General features: G+C 38.1%; 1 protein-coding gene across 4 annotated transcripts in view; it reads right to left on the bottom strand.

The window, feature by feature from the left end:
* The window catches only part of ELMO1 (engulfment and cell motility 1), a 3030107-nt gene that overhangs the window by 2004800 nt on the left and 1004075 nt on the right, over positions 1 to 21232 (bottom strand). For all 4 annotated transcript variants that reach the window (XM_044065043.1, XM_044065038.1, XM_044065039.1 and 1 more), the window contains one exon: positions 1584 to 1735. In XM_044065043.1, coding sequence (XP_043920978.1) covers positions 1584 to 1735 — 152 coding nt within the window. The remainder of the gene's footprint in view (positions 1 to 1583; positions 1736 to 21232) is intronic.

The raw sequence follows: 21232 nt of genomic DNA on the forward strand, positions 1-21232 counted from the left end.
GTGTAGTGCTTAACTTTTTCCATTTTATTACTTATACACACATACGTGATTAGCTCTGAAGGGTCTTCGGACAGAATTGCTGGTGAATCTGCTATGAAGGTACACGTTTATATCACGTCATCGAAAGCCGAAAACACTGAACACCATTTAATCAAACCTAAATAATCTAAAGCACACAATATTGAACATTCAGAACAGCGATTTTTTTTCCAGGGAAAAAAATTTGCTATTCCAAAACACATTCACACAACACAGGCACACCAATAAACAGCAATCCACACACTTACACTTAAAATCATACATTTAACCCTACACTAAACTATACAAACACTACTATCTAGCCACTTACCTTAACCCAACCCTAACCCTAATGTCCGTCACTATCGCACACTCACCTTACCCGCGCCCTAACCCTAACTCACTTAACCCGCTCCCTAAACCTAATGTCCACACAATCACACACTTACCTGAACCACTGTAACTTTCCACCACAGTGCTAAAAATAGCGAAGCCACAGAAATGGACAACCAAATTCTTTCCCGATTAAAGAACTCTATGTTCTGCAGCTTCGCTATTTTTAGCCTTTGCTGCATAGGGTTCGATATTGTGGCATTCGACGTTATCGGCTTTCAATAACGTGATATGAACCCGAAGATACCATGTAGTAGCATATTAGATCTATACGCTGTACCTTTCAAACAAAAACAAACATGGTGTTGTAAAAAGGTCTTTGGAGTAGCATTAGAAAAAAAAAATGATTAGGCTTACTGACACAAGACTCTCAAAGCACTGACATGAGTCATCAAATGCTAAATCAGTTTTATATGTTTGGGGATCTCAAACAGAAACTGAAATACATAGCGAAAGGAAAGTATGCTTCTCTGAAATGCTGACAGAGATGATGCCAACATATTTTCACAAAGAGAATCACTGTGTAGTCTACTTAAATGTCAGGTAATCTCAACCGTCTTATCTTGAGAGGACCCTACTAGATAGCGCAAGTGAGTTATCCATATCAAAAATGGAAAAAATGTGTGCAAGAAACGCACAGTAATGGAACAATTCAGCAATGTTTTACAACAACACATAAATGAAACCCATTTAAAATGATATTAACTCATTGTAAACAAAGGCATCTATAAAATGGAATAGATGGTCAGTCATCGAGGCTTACAGTGCTTGACATTTACAAAACACACCAATATGCATGGCCCTTACACAGCTACTAACCTATGATTTGCAGCTATTCCATTGGTGTGAGCTATGAAATAAGCATCTCCAAAGAACACTGCAATGTTCAGTAAAACAAGTAATACGACAAGAATACTAAATATCTCACTGTTACTTCAGAGAATGACAGACAGGCAACATTATGAATGATGTTATACAGGTCCAAACCTGAAGGTAAAATTTTTGAAGTATAGTGCTACAACGTAGTTATGTATGCATAACAGACAATCCTTACCATTGTCTTTGCAGCTTTTACTTTTTGTTCTTTGTAGGACACACTTGAATAATGCACACTTTAACATTTCTCATATAAAAAAATCTGCAAAAAGTAAAAGTATTTAACAGGTACATACCCTTGCAAATGAGTTATCAGTTGCCCAATTGTTATCTCTTGTGCAACCTTCTGATACAAATCATTGCTGTTTAATACCATGCATTCCAAGATTGTTAGGGATCTTTGCAATACTGAAACATCCATCGCAGATTTGTTAACAAAACTTGCTATCTGGAAAAAAAAAAAGTTAATCACAGTATTAAAGAAATGAGGAAAAGTTGTACAGGAAAGTCTTAGTTACCACGATTTTAAAATTGGCTGTATGCAGCTATTCTGAAACCTCTTCATTCTGTAAACCCTCAGCTCTTTGAACTTCTTCCATATTTACAATATTCCACAAAAACGAGCATCAGAAATACAGCTTCATGGGAAAAGTCACTAATGTAGTAATCAAAATGTATGGGTTTCTTCCTCACCATTTGAGTAAGCCAGATTTTTCCAATGGCTGTCCTGCACAAGTCTGGCTCTGATATCCTTGCTTATGTACTTTGTTGCAAGCCTTTTACAAAACCAGCACTAGCAGGTAACATTGCTGGCTTTTCTTAAGGGAGAAACTTTATGATTAAACTATTGAAATGTATGACAAATAACAGACCATCTATAAAAAGCTGAATTGCAAAATACATCACAAATTTGCACTTGAGAATCTTTTGTGCTATATCACATCACAAATTTGCTACTCAGAATCAAAACTCACCTGCTAAATGGTGTACTTTTGGGTGAGTACCCTAACTGCCTAAGTGACCTCTCCCTCAAAGATAGTACAGCTGTGCAATATACCACCATAAAAAGCAGGCGAGTACTTTCTACGTTAGCTGATCTTCAAAAGGACACTCTGAAAGGTATAATATCTCACTTTGAGAAACCCTCTGCAATGTGTAAAAGCTGTTAGAACCCCAAGCAATATCCAATTCTTTTAAAGGTAAGCAGGAGAGAGAAACATGAAAAACAGCAAATGATTAGAAGGCTGAGTGCTGAAAAACTTAAAAAGCCAAAGGACTGACTGACTTCTGGAACCGTCATTAAAATATTATAGATTGATGAAGGCGTGAAATGAAGTCTAAGCAGATATGGGGCACTACTGTCTGAAACCACTACAATTCATGAAACTGGAAGCAGCTGCATGTGCATCTAGTGGAGTGGCCTCTGAAAATACTATCCAAGGGGAAAGTACGTCATCTGATGTAAGAAAACTGCAGTGTCAGTAATTCTCACCAATACATTTTGCTTGGCCTAAGTGGAGGAAAGGAGGGAGAAAGTTGGTCAGTTTTACCTGTACTTCTGAAAAACTAGCACAGAGAAGATGTGAGCAGACAATGTACAAGGGAATTAAAGCACTATCCTACCCTGGAATCTGGTATAGGAAGACAAAAGGACCAGTTTACAATAACAGACCACTTCTGGCAGGCAATGTCATCTATGCCTTGTGAAATCCTGCATAGAGACCCCTAAGATCTGCAACTCAGATTTTAAGGCCAGAAATAATGTACAGGGAAACAAAAATATCTTACAACACATCAATTTGTTAAATTATCCAGTTTTAGCAAAGGACAGAAAAAACTATTAATCATGATGTTCATGTCCAAAGGAAATGAAAAGATGCCTGAAGTTAGGTGAATATGTAAAATTTATTTTCCAAAACTGCTTGATAAGCCTCTGTTCGGCTTTCATTCTGACATCCATATTGTTCTGATGCAACAAAAGGGAATAAACATGTGCTCTGACAATGGAATAATTAAAACCCAAGTCAAATACATACCAGAGACAAAAAAAAAAAAAAAAGGATCAGCAGATGCAGAGTGAGTATACATCTTAGCCCAAAAATATCTACTTAGCAAAGCATAGGTGTTGGCTTTCTACTAGACTCACTGACCTTCAAGAAATTCAGATGATCAGCATGATCAAGGGATCTAAATGAGTAGTGAGGCTTAAAAGTGGGAGCCTGATGTCACGCAAAGTGAGTGGGATTAATCTGGCTTACACTGGGATGAATGTCTGCATTGCCAGGGTAAAGGTCAATACATTATTAAAAATATAATGCAGCTGTTGATCCCAAACACAAAGATGTTGGATGCAAACACATTTTATTCTTCTTCTTCCTTCGGCTTTTCCCGGTTACAGCGGATCGCCTGTTCGCTCATGATTGGCAATGGAGTTTTACAGTGTCGAGTTGCCTGCCCGGCACCCAACCTTTCACAGAAGGCGCACACACTCACGCCTAGGGTTAATTTAGAGTGCCCAATCCACCTACAGCATGTCTTTAGGATGTGGGAGGAAAACTATATATGGAAACTTTATTTTTAGAATCACATGACAGTCTAATTAATTAATCATGACGAGATTTGATATAAAACCACCCCTTAGTTCACATCTTGTTTTTTCCGAAAGCGCACAAAATAAATTGTTTTTTATTTTCCTGCTCCAGCTTGCTTTCGTTATTTTTGTTTTTGAAGTTTATTATAGTTTTTTGGTTTTGTTTGTTTTCATGGTGAACCAAGTAGGAGCGGGATCGCAAGGCTCTCTTTTCTCACAAGATGAGCCTGCAAATAATGGTTCTACTCATTTAAATCCTATTACCGGAGAGGCGAACGCCGTTGGGGATCTCACGGCCCTTATTCATGTGCTTATTGTCCGGGTGGATAGTCTATCACAGAGGATGGATGGCCTTTTTTCTATTTCCAACACAGGCGGTGTTGGTAAAGATGCTGTATGCAGCTTACATAATGGGACTTCTCAACAACAAATATCGAACAATTTAAATCTGGCTCTTCAAGGAGAGAGCCAATCCAACCAGATTAGCCAATTGAAACAACCTACAACAACGGAGGCAAGTTCGGTTAAGCATAGAACTAGCGTCCAGCCGGACGATAATCAACATGTTATAGGAACTTCTCAGGAAACGCCTAATGTGACTGTGCCTTCTATTGGGAACTTTTTAAGTAAAGATGACTTTTTCAACAATAACTCCTGCCTACAAAATTCGGCTTCTTCAGCGCCATGGGCGGTGAGTAATCTTGTGAATAATATTAATGAGTTTGACCAAAAATTATTTCGCTGTAGGAAGCTACAGCTTGAAATTTCTTACTTTGATGAATGTTTGGCAAAAGGCATTATTCCGAAAGGACTTAGACAATGGAGGTACCCTGTAGGAGTGGTTGAAGGGTCTGATTTCCATCTAGAACTTTTGGATTTATTTAATAGACAAGGGTTTGACTTTATTAAGGCACTTATTAATTTTTATAAATCTGAAGTGTCAATGCTTAAAAGTGAGCTTGAAATTTTAGAACATTTAATAAAATCTAATGCAGATTTTCCTCGTTACAAGTATGAATATACAAGGATTTTCACTAGCATTGAAGCTACTATTTCAAAAATGATTAATACCAAGAAGAAGAAAATTGAAAGAGATGTTCAGCAGTATGCTAGTAAAAAAGCTTATTCCCCCTCCACCACCTGTTTTTAAAACTAACTATGCCATTGACAATATAAACAAACTTGGCTCTAACAATATTGGTGTTGAGGTTAATACTGCTAATGCGCAGATCAGCAATCCTGTTGGGCAACCCTCTCCCCTCCGCAGGAGTGAGCGGATAAAAAATAGTTCTAACAATAATAATGGAGGCAACCAAGCTCAATTCCAACATACAGACACTGTGAATAATAATCAGGCTAGTAATAGCCATCAACAGGTTTTTCCCACAAACCAGTCCAATCCTACGAGGAAGCAGAGGACATACAACAATCAAGGCAGAACACGGAACAGGAGGAACCAGCGCAGGAGATAACAAGACCTAATGTCCTTAATCCACAAATTTTTTCAAATGTTCGAGGGGATTTTCATATTTATAACTATACAGACATTAATATTCCCCAGGACATTATTGAGTTTTTAGCTAAAGGTCTAACCTTTGTTCCGGACACTAATATGAATTTGGTCAATACTATTATTGATCTTAAACTATTTACTCGTAAATTGAATCTTAATGTGTTAATGGGAGCAAACTCCAGCGTCAATAATTTATTCAGTGTCGAGTTTGTTTAATCGACCTTTACACACTAACATCCTTTCTTTTGAAAAAATGTGTGAAATTGATTTTAGAGCTTTAAGTACAAAGCATAGGAAACATAATTTAAATACTAATGACAATGAACGTGATTTTATTAGGCTTCTAAGAGATTGCAATATCAGGGTTATGAAGCCCGATAAGGGGGGAGGACTTGTTTTCATGGATCATGACATATATGTTATGTCCATGAGAAAGCATTTAGACACCTCATCTTATGAGCTTGTTAGTTTAAATGAATACAATACTGCCCTTAAAAGAATTAATTCTATTTTCGATGAACTTTTCTTATATAGGGCTATTGACATCGATCTTTTTAATTTCTTAACTATGCCCGCCCCCAGAATTGCTTCTCTTTTTGGCACACCCAAAATTCATAAAACGATTGTTGACGGACGTAGGTCCGTTACCTACGGGTGTGCCAAATATGTAGATAGTGTTTTAAAACCTTTAATAGAGCATGAGGTTCAAATATGCAAAGATTCTTGGAGCTTTTTAACACAACTTAGTACCATTCCATTCCATCATGACTATAAGTTCTTGTCAATTGATGTCAAGGACTTATATACAGTCATTCCCCAAGATTTAGGTTTGGAATGGATTTGTGAATATATGTCACAAAGACAAATTAGTGATAACACAATTTATGTTGTTGAAACCTTGTTAGAAATTGTTCTTACAAATAATTTCATTTGGTTTGAAGGACAGACTTACCTCAAAAAAAGCGGAGTAGCCATGGGGTCTCAGTGTGGAGGAAGTTTTGCCAATTGTATCATGGCACACTGGGAAAAAACAATACTGTTTAACAATGTATTGTTTAAAGAAAATGTCGCCTGGTATACTTGTTACCAGGACGACATGTTTCTTTTATGGAATGGCCCCAGTGAACTTGTCCCTGAGTTTATTGATAATATTACATCTTTAACAAACTTCCTAGAATTCACATTTAACTTACAAAGTGACACTATTAATTTTCTTGATATTCATTTACACAAGGACTTTCTTAATAGTAGGTTTAAAAGCACCATTTATAGGAAGCCTACATATTCTAATTATTTCCTCCATTTTTCTAGCTGCCACCCCTACCACCAAAAGAGAGCGGTGGTAAAGGGACAAATGGTTAGGGCAGCTAGAATGATTTCTGATGAATTAGATTATATGGAGGAAAGTGAACTTTTAGTCAAAATGTTTTCTAACAGAGGATATCCCATGTCTTTGCTTTTAAATATTTCTGCAGAAGTTACTATTAAAAGACAAACAGGACATTTTAAGCCTTTATTAGATGGTGATAATTCAGTTTATCATCCTTCTTTTAGAAACAAACATAATTCTTCCGATATTGGTCTTATAAGTTATTCAACTAGTTTTTTATGTACATATAGTTTAGACCATGTTGGTATTAGAGAGATATTAAATAAAAATTGGGCTTTACTCAAGGAAGCTAGCACTTTAAATAAACTGCTAGGAAACCAACCAAAAATCACTTACAGACGTGGTTCAAATTTAAAAGCATTGCTGTATTCATCAACTAAACCCACAGTCAACAAGAAAGTGGGTATGATTAGATGCGGTGCTTGCCAGCAATGTAGATATTTAAATACATCCTATCAGCTTAAAATTAGGGACAAAATCTATAAAGTTCAAAATAGATATACTTGCAACACTAAAGGAGTAGTTTACTCCGCTTGTTGCCAGGTCTGTTCTGCGTTCTACATTGGCAAGACAGAAAGAAAAATAAAACAACACATTTATGAACACCAATATGCGATTGGTAAAAAAAAGACTTGGCTAATGCATTAGCTAGGCATATACATGATTTTCCTGAACATCATTTTAAATTTATTATACTTCAACAAGTTTTACAGGATGAGTTAGGTGGCCCATGGCAGATTAATTTAGAAATAGATGAATTACGCTGGCAAATTAGAACTGCAGCATATATCTTCCCAAGTCTTAACGAAAATATTTCTGTTAAGTGTGTCCTTAAACTTTTAGCCTTGAAAAGATAGTTGCTGGTCATTAAATTTAATATTTCTTAATATTTCTTGAGTTTTAATAACTTTAAGACATACATTATTGTTTTCTTTTTCTCTTAATTCATGATTTTTAGTAAGTCCCCATAATAGCTGCATACAATGTTTTAATGTTTTTAATGTTTATTTACATTGCAGGGTTTATGTATTTACAAGTTATATGGTCATTATTAGTTTATATTTATTTTGCATTTACATGTTTTAGTATTTGCTTATATATGGAAACTTTATTTTTAGTATCACATGACAGTCTAATTAATTAATCATGACGAGATTTGATATAAAACCACCCCTTAGTTCACATCTTGTTTATCTGATGAAGGAGAAGCATTGTTTTTTCCGAAAGCGCTCAAAATAAATTGTTTTTTATTTTCCTGCTCCAGTTTGCTTTCGTTATTTTTGTTTTTGAAGTTTATTACATACTCTTCTGTGAAGAATGTGGTCTCTCTCCAGCAAAAATACTCCAAAACCACTTCACCACAAACCAGCTCGCCAACAATACAAAATACACACGGACAACTGGAGAAACGGTCACCATCAACTTTACTGTGCTCCTAGTACTTCGGCATAAAGCCTTCCAGGGAATAATTTCTCACCAGAATGGTGCAGTTTAGATACATTTCATTGCATCAATTATTCAATTAAACTATACAATAACTGATTATTCAGCGAGTCAGGAAGATTTAAAGTGCATGAACATCAAATAATACTGCCTTATACACTTCACATAATATGATAATGTGACTGCCAAATATTTTCAACGCTAATGCAAAAACATACATATACATCATTTAGAATTATAAAAAATATGTCCCATCATATACATGCAAATCTAACTCCATATTAAGCCCGTGGGCCAAAGTGTGCCAAAGTTAATAATATAGCTACTTTTCATTCTCAAAAGGATGCGCTCATAATCAACTCCCTGTACCGCATAAGGTTTGTTTAAAACAGTGAAAAATAAACTATTTGTGTTCCCATTACGAACAGCATGAAAATGTTGGGCAACTGGATTTGTTTAGTCTGGCATTCCTCACATCCCCCAAATGCTCCATAATTCTTATTTTAACCATTCTTCTGGTTTGACCTACATACCATTTTACAGGTTGACAATCACATCCAATGGCATAAACAACCCCATTGCTGCTACAACTATGGGATCCCAGAGCTGTAAACTTTTTTCCATTGATCAAACTACCTGAAATATTTCTAACTTTGTCACACACCTTACACCTCCCACATCTGAAAGTGCCTACTACATTTAAATTTTCCTCCACCCTGCAACTGACCCTAGTATTAAGTAATTATTTTAAATTGTAAAATCTGCTCTGTGAAAATATAACTCTACCAATAAAGGCATTACCCACTTCATCATCCTGCTGGATGATGGGCGACAACCTATGCACCAATGCCTTTAATGTTCCTGAAAAATGTTTAACAAAAAATATATCATCCTCAGTCACTTTTTTGAAACCTTCATACCCATAACATGCCCTATTGCCCCCTGTTCTCAAAGGGGTAATTTGTTTTCTGGCTCTTTCTTCAGCCTTTAACACCTGTCTAGAATACCCCCTACTGGCCAACTTGGATCTAACAACATTAAATTCATCTAATGTGGTCTTATCAAAAACATTATCCCCAATGTGCTTAAATTCTCCAAAAGGAAGAGAATTAAGCAAATGTTCTGGATGCATACTGTCTGCACTCAAAAAATGGTTGGCTGCTGTTTTCTTGTAATGTCTGAAAGACACTAATCTATTCTAATCAACAAAAAACTCCACATCTAAGAATTTTATCTTATCGCTATGGGTTTGGTAAGATAATGTGATATCATACTGATTCTGATTCACTTCCGACAAACTGTTCAAAAAGAATGATTTCCCCTCTACACACAAAAAACAAATCATCAATATATCGTTTGAAAACTATAACATTTTGCGCAAAATGTGTGCTCCTATAAACATAACTATCCTCAAAAAAAAACATAAAAATTATGGCATATGATGGGGCAAACGATGCCCACATAGCTGTACCTGTTTTTTGTAGAAAGCATCTTCAAACCTGAAAATGTTATGTGTTATTGCAAACTCCAAGAGCTGTAAAATATAATTAGTTCTAGGACCTTCCCTCAGTAACCTAGCTACTGCTTCTAGGCCCAAACGATGAGATATGTTAGTATACAAAGACTTGACATCAACAGTTACCCAGAAAAACTCATCCTGCCATTCTCTACCTCCCATAGCATCTGATACCTTTACCATTCTTAATATGTGAGGGGACTCACTTCAGATGCTCCTTTAGCTGTGCATCCAGAAAAATACCTATATTCTGGAGATACCCCCTACTCCTGACACTATGGGCCTTCCAGGAGGGTTTAACAAGTCCTTGTGTACTTTGGGAATGGCATAAAACATAGCCATTCTGGGATGTTTAATATGCAATTTTTTAACATCATTTGTGGGAAAAAATCCTGTGCAGCAGGTAAGGGTGATAAAGGATAATGAGGGAAACGTACTCACAAGCGAGGAGAATGTGTTGAGCAGATGGAAAGAGTACTTTGGGGGGTTGATGAATGAAGAGAATGACAGGGAGAGAAGGCTGGATGATGTGCGGATAGTGAATCATGAAGTGCAGTGGATTAGCAAGGAGGATGTAAGGATAGCTATGAAGAGGATGAAGAACGGAAAGGCTGTTGGTCCAGATGACATACTTGTGGAAGCATGGAAGCATTTAGGTGAAATGGCAGTGGAGTTTTTAACTAGATTGCTTAATGAAATCTTGGAAAGTGAGAGGATGCCTGAGGAATGGAGAAAAAGTGTTTTGGTACCGATTTTTAAGAATAAGGGTGATGTGCAGAGCTGTAGTAACTACAGAGGGATTAAACTGATCAGTCACAGCATGAAGTTATGGGAAAGAGTAGTGGAAGCTAGGTTAAGAAGGAAGGTGATGATTAGTGATCAGCAGTATGGTTTCATGCCAGGAAAGAGCACTACTTGCTCTTAGAGTGTTGATGGAGAAGTACAGAGAAGGTCAGAAGGAGTTTCATTGCGTCTTTGTGGATTTAGAGAAAGCATATGACAGGGTGCCTAGAGAGGAGTTGTGGTATTGTATGAGGAAGTCGGGAGTGTCAGAGAAGTATGTAAGAGTGGTAAAAGATATGTACGAGGGTAGTGTGACAGCGGTGAGGTCTGCGGTGGGAGTGACGGATGCGTTTAAGGTGGAGGTGGGATTACATCAAGGATCAGCTCTGAGCCCTTTCTTATTTGCAATGGTGATGGACAGGTTGACAGACGAGATCAGACAGGAGTCCCCGTGGACTATGATGTTTGCAGATGACATTGTGATCTGTAGTGAGAGTAGGGAACAGGTGGAGGAGACCCGGGAGAGGTGGAGATATGCTCTAGAGAGAAGAGGAATGAAGGTCAGCAGGACTAAGACAGAATATATGTGTGTGAATGAGAGGAAGGATAGAGGAATGGTGAGGATGCAGGGAGTAGAGGTGGCGAAGGTGAATGAGTTTAAGTACTTTGGATCAACAGTTCAGAGTAATGGTGAGTGTGGAAGAGAGGTGAAGAAGAGAGTGCAGGCAGGATGGAGTGGGTGGAGAAGAGTGTCAGGAGTAATCTGTGACAGATGAGTACCAGTAAGAGTGAAAGGGAAGGTCTACAAGACGGTAGTGAGTCCAGCTATGTTAAACGTGTTGGAGACAGTGGCACTGACAAAAAGGCAGGAGTCAGAGCTTGACGTGGCAGAGTTGAAGATGTTAAGATTTGCATTGGGTGTGACGAGGATGGACAGGATTAGGAATAAGTATATTAGAGGGTCAGCCCAGGTTGGAAGGTTTGGAGACAAAGCCAGAGAGGCAAGATTACGATGGTTTGGACATGTGCTGAGGAGGGATGCAGAGTATATTGGGAAAAAGATGCTAAGGATGAAGCTGCCAGATAACAGGAAAAGAGGAAGGCCTAAGATAAGGTTTATGGATGTGGTGAGAGAGGATATGCAGGTGGTTGGTGTGACAGAGCAAGATGCAGAGGACAGGAGGAAATGGAAACAGTTGATCTGCTGTGGCGACCCCTAACGGGAGCAGCCGAAAGAAGAAGAAGATTGGTGGAAAAAAATCCTAGTCTCTCACTCTCCCGTTTCAAGTAAATCCAGCAATAAATCATTGTACACATCCAAAACATTTGACTGCACTGTTCATAAACACCATCTTCATGTAATAAATCTTCCACCATGTTGTTGTATCCAAGTCTAGACATTATTACCCAATTACCCCCCCTTGTCTGCTTGTGAAAAAACAATCTCTGTTCAAACTTCGTAACTGCCTCAATGCATTCTGTTCCCGCCTTTTCAAATTATGAGGCTTGTAACTATCAAAAACTTTTTGTATTCCACTTGCGCTTGTTTGTATAACACCTTCTCAAAATTTGTTATAGCTGAAACTGTCCTAGGCAGGTTAAAAGGGCTAACATAAGGGACCTTAGGAATAGGTAATTTCCCATAGCCTATTCTATATGAAAAAACACCACCAATATCATCCCTGTTATTTTCAAATTCATCCATGAAAATATCCACAAATTCATGTTCATGCAGAGACAAATCCAACATTGGTTCTTCATCATCATCCACACTACACGCTACATTACAATTCACATTATCTACATGTTTTTTTAGAAAAGAATGCTTTTAAATGCAGTTTGCGATAAAAAACACCTATTCTCTAACATAATGTCAGCCAAAGTTGAAAAAAAGTAGGCACTCTCTCCATCAAACCCACAACTCTAAAACAGAACTCAAACTGTGGCTGAGGCAGTCTCCCACCGCATTCACTTTCCCACAATGTGAATGGCTGTTAAGATTGATATCCAAGAGTAAATGGTCAACTGTCAGAGTCGCATCACTTCTTGACACAGGAGCTAAGTGCATGTTACCTTGCCAGTCCATACACCAGATCGATTCTTGCTTGTCAGACTGGGGCTAGAAGGGCTAAATTCTCAAGTCTCAACTTGAATTCCAAAACTTGGCGAGCAAGCAGAACCTTTGTTAAGCTTAAGCACAGGTGGGTGTAACCCCTTCTCCTGAAAGCCTTGCTAGCATGAAACAGAACAAACTCTCAGGAGGCCCTCAAAATACCAGTGAAGCATCTGACATCAAAAATCATGATGGGCGTGGTAACAAGTACGGCAAACCCACAAAGAGAAAAGACAATCATCCACCACTCAAGTCCAGTACTACAGATCTAACATCAAAAGGAAATACATGGCGGTGTGCTCATATTGCACAAACTGATGCTTCACCATATACTGAAGTACCCTGATATAAAGCTGGAGGAACAAAACAGTGAAGACTGTGGCTGCAATGAGACCTAATAGATGCAGAAGGATTTCAGCCTGACGGTTCTATCTATTCTCACCCCTTATTGTCATGACTGTCCTTTTCTAGACACACTCCATGGGTAGGAATGAACAAAACAGTAGCCAGCTTCATCCCAATAAAGGCAATCCTATATGAAAGAAATGAAGAGGACTGCCCTCAGTATATGTGAATACCATATTCTGCAACTACAACAGGATTCTTTTAGTAGAGCCACCAACCTATCATCCAGAACACCAAAAGACCATTCTTCCAGCAAGACCTCAACAAAGACTGCCATGGCACTGGTAGGCACTCTGTTATCAGATGAAAAATGGTAGCACCCTGTACGAAACACTACTGACTCAAAGCAAATCTAAGGAATCTTCTGTTACTCTTCCACAAAATGATGTGCCAGAAGACACCCATCAAGTCCAATAACACCATGTAGGACTTGCACTTAAATCAGAAGTGTGATCCAAATATGGAAACATTAGTGGAACCTAACATACTAGATGTGCCTGCAAAAGGTACTGCGATTAAAGACTGGGTGGAACCTCCATTTTTGAAATCAGGCAGACACTGGAGACAAATCATTTTCTCTTTGCAAAAGATGGACAGGTTCTATCTGGGCCTTTTCCACACGTTACATAGAAACTGACTGGTCTTATAAGATAGCTCCTGAATGGAATGAACAAAAGAGTTCCAAGGCATGACCATATGATGCTAGTTCCAGAAACCACTGGTCCTTGGTGACAGTTCCAAAGATGGGGCAAACACAATGAAATGGACTCTCACATTCAGTTATCTCAGTTAAGAATTCTAAAGTCTTAGTCAAAAAATATGGCTCCTAGTAGGAATGATGGTGGGACCTGCAAGGGAACAACACTGTTTAACCCTGTGCTGCCTGGTTCAAAAAAAAAAGTAGGAGGGTGCTTTGTTTTGGGGGAGAGGGGTGGAATCACATGCCCTCTATGATGGTCAAAAGTGGGGGGCTTTTTGTTTGTTTGTTTTTTGCAGGCCTTCTACAATGCTCTAACAAGCCTGCCTCTGACCTGAAATGCTGCTGGAATAATCAGAGATAGCTGTTCCTTAACTCATTCATACCTTCACTACCAGTCACACTGTGTTCCTCTCCATGTCTGCAGTAGCTGTGTTGGTTGCTTTGTTCTCAACTGTGCCTACACAATTTCAAACCACAGCACACAGTTTAGTAACATTCCCTGACCTCTACTTTACTTGCTCAGTTTAAAAGATTTTGCCTACTTGCTCAGTTTAAAAGATTTTACCTACATTTAAAATTCAGTGCAACTCATAGCTCCAGGACAACACTGCTGCCCAACTTAGATGAATTTCACACATCATTAACTGAGTACTGGTAGGTATGAATGAATAGAAGGACAGCTTGAGAAATGCCTTCTGGCTTAAGTCCCAAATACTACAGCATCAGCACAGTCTGAGCCATGGCAAGTAATATGAAAGTCTATTAAAGAAACCATTGGGGAAGTATTCTTCAGAGACTAATCAGGGAGTTCAGCAGGCTTTTTCACAGCCTTGTCCAAAAAAAGCAGGACTGAAATGAGACAAAGACAGATGATTCAGGGCCCACTGATGCACAGAGGAAAATATCCTCATGCCCACCACGTTTGTGATCCACAATAAAAAAAAAAAAAAAAGGAAACTTGCATGGATGAGCCAGAAAGTTTAAGCAGCAAAGCCTAAACGAATGGAAGAAAAAATCTCTTATCATATTCAAAGCCACTGACTCCTTATTCACCAGAAAGATGGAGAAGTATTAATAGACTACTACACCCAGACCACTCCAAGACACCAACCCCATCAGGCCTCTCCCTTAACACTCCCAACCAGATGGCTGATACTTTTAATACCTTTTTTACTGAAACCTTCCAATCTCTAGCAAACTCCTTACCACCTGTTAGCTCAAGTCTGCCTTCCTCCTTAACTAGCTTACCTCCTACCTTTCATGTACAACCAACATCCCTCATCTACACCCTGCTTCACAAACTTAAACCGTGCACATCCTCAGCTGATCAGCTTCCAGCTGAATACCTGCAAATTGCAGCAAAAGTACTTGCCTATCCCATTTCCATACTAATTAGTAGAACAATTACTGAAGGCTCCATCCCATCTCGCTCTGGAAAATCTCCCACATTATCCCACTACACAAGAGTGGTAACTGAACCAAAATCTCTAACTTTCACCCCATAGCCGTACTCTCTCCTCTAGCCAAAATCATGGAAAAATGCATCCACCGGCAACTACTTGATCACCTTCTCCAAAATAACCTACTAGCTGACTGTCAGCATGGCTTTAGGCCTTTCCATAGTACTACCACTGCTCTCTTATCCTTTTCTAACTGCAGTAACTAAAATCGTAATAACATGCTTTCCTCTGCACTCTTTATTGACCTCTCTAAAGCCTTCGATATGGTTAACGATCAGTTACTTATAAACATACTTAAATCGCTCTCACGAGACACACAATGGTTCATGTCCTACTTAGAAAATAAACAACAAGCTGTCCTTTGGGACAATAACTTATCCACACATCTCCCTATTACCCTAGGTTTCCCTCAAGGCTCTATCTCGGGACCTCTTCTTTTCTCTATATTCATTAATGATCTAAATGTAAATCTTCCTCAAGCTGCCTGCATACAATATGCAGATGACTCCACATTAATTTGTGCCGCCTCTTCTTCAGCTGAACTCCAATCCATCACCTAAAAAGTATTTAACTTTGTAAAAAACTGGTTCCTACAACACTGCCTCCTCCTGAACACCAAAAAACTAAACTATTGCTGTTCACTCCAACACTGACGTCCTAGTCGATAGATCTCACAGTTATATCCAATAATGGCACTGTCATTTCACCTGACCCAACCACCAAACTCTTAGGTGTAATAACTGACCGCAACCTCAACTTTGACTCTCACATTAACTCAACTATTAAATTAGTAAACAGAAAACTTGGTTCCTTTTACAGGATAAAACCTTTCCTTACCCCTGTAGCCAGAACTACCACTGCCCACACTCATCTGATCTCCACCCTCCTCTATGCCTCCCCCATTTATACTAATCTATCCAAAAGCAACCTTAACAAACTGGTAACCTCCTATAACAACATTGCCAGATTTGCCACTGACTCCCCATTTAGAACCCACCACTGTCAAAATCTTAAACAGCTAGGATGGCTAGACCTTCAAAACCAGCTTCAATTTCAACAACTTACTATCACCCATAAGATTCTGTAACATCCCAGTAATACTCCAATACTCTGTAGCCTTATTACCTCCCTACATAAATCTTACAACCCTTCACTCAGCAGATAAATTACTAGTTATTATCCATAAATCCTACAGCAAAGCAGGTGATTCTCTTTTCTCTAATTCTGGGGGGAAAACCTGGAACAGGCTTCTCAGCGAACTATCACTTTCTTCATTATCACTTTTCAAAAAGCAACTAAAAATACTTCTTAAAACATGATGGCTAAGCCCATATACTAACCCAGACTAACACCACCTCGCACTACTGCTGCTTCACTGTATACCTCCCTCCCAAAACTCAAAGTGGGCTCAGTAAGCTTCCTTAACTCTGATTCTAGTCTAGTCTTTCTGGAAACTACCTCTGAGTATGAACTGTATAACAAGCATTCTACTGTGAGCACGCGTATATATTACCAACTTTTGTCACTTTGGGTGTAACATTTTGAAACAACCTTAATTAGTTTGAACCTGATCTTTTTTCTTAGTCTTCAACGTGATGAATGTCAAATCCTTTATTAAGTAAATATGTTTTTAGTAGCAGTGTATTGTTTGCTAAATTTTGTAGTCAAGGTCTTGATGTTAACCTCTATCAACAATGAATTTTATTTTTTATTTTATTAGCTTAATTGCAGCTTATATCCCCAGGCCTCTACTGAAAATGGGACATGTATCCAGTTGGACTAGCCCGGTCAACAAATGTCAAATAAAATAAATAAAATAAATAAATGTTATGGGCCTGAACTAGACCAAAGAAAACACAAAGGATTCTGCTTTAGAATTTTTGACAAGTGGTGTTACTCAAAGCTGCACTCTGATCAACAGGCTGATTAGAGCTCTCTATGTGACAACTAAAATTATGGAAAAAGGTTACTAAATACTTAAACTGGATAGAATTCAGTTACTGGTTTATAAAGCAGGCTGCCTGGATGCCAGGAAGGAACAGATATGAGAAAGTACAAAATCAACCAGAAATGAAGAGTAGAAAACTCAGGTGGGAAGAACCTTGCAGCTGTTCATCCAAAAAGCAGTCCAAGTTTCAGCTTTGGCATGGGAGATGGTTTCCAGTAATTCAGTGCAGAAAATACATCAAATACAATCAGAGGCAGTGAAACACAGAAGGAATATATAAGGTGGAATTTAACAAGCCTCAAAAAGTACAAGAAGCTTTAACTAGGTGTTCAGATCAGCTGAAAATAATGCAAAAATCAAAGGATGAAATGAAGAAAAAGCTGGCCTAACTGGGATTCTCAAGAAGAGCCATTTCAAAAAACAAAAAAACACAGCACACAGAGAAAATCTGAGATTTTCTGCTGAACCAGGGAAACTAGGAGGAAATAGCAGTATTAATTTTATGAAAGTACATAAAAGCAAATGGACTAGTGTCCCAATGCACAATTTAACTGAAAGGGCAACATTGTGTGCAGGCTCCAAACCTGACCATGAGAAAGCAGCCAAGATCCAAATTAATAAACATCCAATCATACCAGCAGAAAGCTTCTCCTGACAAGACTATGGAAGAAAGGGCAAGAATTAAAAATTGAGGACAAAAGAGTATTTGTGAAGAATGATTATTCACTGTATATCATGCAGAAGTGAAGAAGTGAAGCAAGTTTATCCCAGCAATCAGGGAATGTCAACTGTATTTAATTTCTTCAAATGTCATTTTATCAAACTGCATTTGTCAACTCCAATTTTAGTTGAACATCCCTTCCTCCCCACTGTTGTGCAATCTCAGAGTTGATATATATATATATATATGTGTGTGTGTGTATGTGTATCAAATATCGGGGGAGTAGTGGACATAGCCCCTCTGTCCAGAGACGGTTTAATGATTTTATTTGTTTGTACCATTCACCGTCTTATTTTGAATTAACAACTAGATCCTTTTCATACAAGATCAAAGACATTTTTGGATATTGGACAGGCTAAGGAGGAATAACGTTTAGCCAACAAAGAGTAAGCTGGCAATCAGAAGGGCACTTTGCTTGTCATTCTTCTAGCAATAACAAAGCCCATGGACAGACTTATCACTGTAACCCTGCCCATTATTCCACAGAAAATACCTGAGTGACAAAAAAAAAGCACAAGAGTAACAAGTAGGATCAGGACTACTTTGGACTGGAACCAGAGGCTGTAGCTGGGAGACGGGGATAACCAGGAAGAAGACCAGGAGCACTGTGAAATTACTGTATACCTGGGAGACTGTGAAGTATCAATCCTACTAGATCTAGTACTAGACATGTGAAACGCAGCTCTAGAAGTGGCTGAGAAAGACTGGAATTTTGTTGACTGTGATAAACTGGTGGGTAAACTGTAAAGCATACACCCCACTTTCTATCAATAATACTTAAGACACTGAAGGGACTGAAGTAGTAACCAAATGAAACAGTTTTTGATGTTAACATCTGTACAAAAAAATTAATATGAATTGCTTGTTATACTGTAAAGCAGTTTTGTACAGGGGTACAGTCAAGGGCATTTTTAAATGTGAGATGAGCAGTCTTATCAGCGACTGCAAAATATGCTAAATAAGTCATGTTTCTTAGTTTTAAATATATGCAGGCTTAGGACTGGAACAAGGTAAAAAAAAAAGTATGGAAAGAAGCAAGTTAATGTTAGTACAGTAATTTCATCCTGACCTGCTGGGCTGTTGGCATAAAAATGTTTTGATCACAGTGTATTTAAAATTAAAAAAGATCCCTGCTTTTACAGTGCTTATTATCTTCTGAACAGCTTTTTTTTAAACAAATAGGTTTGAAAAATGAGATAAAATGATGAAAGGTATAGAAATGGTAGTTTTAATTATATTTGTAAAGGCATTTGCTATTTTTTTATTAGCAAATTATGTTAGTAGGAGACAAGAAGACTACAGGTGCAATCAATTAACCATGAGAATTCTCAACAGTGCATTCATAGTGAAATTTACAAAGATTATTTCACACATCTGCAAAGTTACTTCTGTCTTATTTCCCAACAATTATTACTTGGAGATGAGCTGTCTATTGGCACAAACAATTAATCGTAACACCTTTGGACACTGTGCTGAGAGAAATGCTTGATGCATACAGTGGAATTAACATTTAAAGGTACATTGGCAAACATATCAGTGAAACATGAATGAAGTTTGAAACTGGGAAGTGAATAAGATATACAAGTCGTCACTTCCCTGGCAGCCTTAACACTTTAATGCATTTGTATAGAACAGTGTACACTTTTGTTTATGTATAGGTAGCCAGAGCACTTTTTCATAGGGCTAAATGTTAATGTTTACTTCTGGGAGGGGAAAAGAAAAAGGCAGACAGCAATCAATACAAGTGAGTAGCCTTAATTTTAAAATTGTGTAGACTAATGACATCCAACACCATTCAGCGAGGGAACAAATGACTTTTAATCAAAATAAAAATAAAAATCATATAAAAGTAACAGAGGTAACACTTTCGGAACACAATGTTGCTTCTTCAGACCATTCAAGATGCATAAAAAACACAGCCTTATATAATTAAAACTGCTATCTAAACATCCAATGCAAATTTGATGTCAATTAAACATAATTACAACCAATTATGCACACCTTCTGGCCTCAGTATACCGTTGAACCAATCATAAAAGACTAAGAACATAACCTATCAAAATGATAGGAAAAACATTCTACCCTATCCAAATTCATAGAAAACTGTATTGTCGTTGGTTGATAGATCTCACTGATTACCTTCCATTAATAAAACATTCAACAGATAAAGATTTAAAATGCAAAGCCATAAACTCCAAGACATTAGTAAATATGTGTAAATCATGCCATTCAGTAGTTTCACATTACTTCATAGCAAAGTCAACATTTAAACAGCTGAATAACACATCCCTTGGCTCATCATTCCTTTTAAATTTTCTGCATTTGTCTGCATTTTTTTGTGTTTTGCACTTTAAACGTTGTTTTTGCCTTGTTTAATTGTTGTAGACTACACACTCAAGTGCGCTAGCCGATCTAAAGCATTTACTGTATTCCTGTGCCTAGTTTCTGCTATATAAGTGAAAAAAAGAAAAAAAAAAACAAAAAAAATATCCTTGTTTCCCGCCTTTTCTGAACTAGAATAGTCCAGTTTTCAGGTACTGCTGAATTCTAGGCTGTGTCATAGTTCCTGTGTTGCCCATATCCTTACTTTGATAGGAGGAAGCTTCTTTGTTCACCAGTGAGAGTGGGGAGCTCTGAGCAGCCTATTTGTCCCTGGAGTAGTGGTCTCAGCCCAGTAACCAGTAGCTTATTGGCCGTTTTGGGCCATTTCCTATCTCTTTCAAACTCCCTGCCTTAAAAACCGCTGTAGCATAGTTTTGCGCGATTTTGTGCAGTGCCGTTTAAGCAGTTTTTAACAATTCCCGGCTCCACAAAGTCTGCTCTTCAAATTTTCCCTTAGAACTAGTCAAACTCTCCAAGTAAGCACTCAACCTTTATTCTACAGCCCAGCACTTGCTCAAATTTCTCAGTAAGCACTAACAAACTTTAGCACTACACCCCCTTATACTATCCAGAAGTACAAGGTTCCCTATTCGTCCATTGTGGTCAGTCAATAAACCAGTTCTTTAAACTATCCAGGCATGTCCAAAGCGCAGTTTCAGATATACTCTCCAGTCCAGCTGGTGAATCTGGGAATCTTGAGGCAATTTTACAATTGCCTTATGTACACAGACAACCCTCTCCTTCTTCAAACAGACTCAAATATCTGTGAGAGATGCAACTATACAGCCAAACTGGAGGCCAAGCTCTCTCAACCCAAGACTGGCACAATCAGTCAGGAGGAGAAGGAAACCACTCGCACCACACAACCAGTCTCACATAGACCAAACGTACCAGCAAACAAGACACAAACTCACAAAAATATACTTGGAGGCTCTAAATAAAAAACTGTCAAAGCAGCAGAGACCTCCAAAGCAGACATCC

The sequence above is a fragment of the Protopterus annectens genome, chromosome 3.part0 (assembly GCF_019279795.1).
Source record: "Protopterus annectens isolate FY-2018-M chromosome 3.part0, PAN1.0, whole genome shotgun sequence".
Classification (NCBI taxonomy): domain Eukaryota; kingdom Metazoa; phylum Chordata; order Ceratodontiformes; family Protopteridae; genus Protopterus; species Protopterus annectens.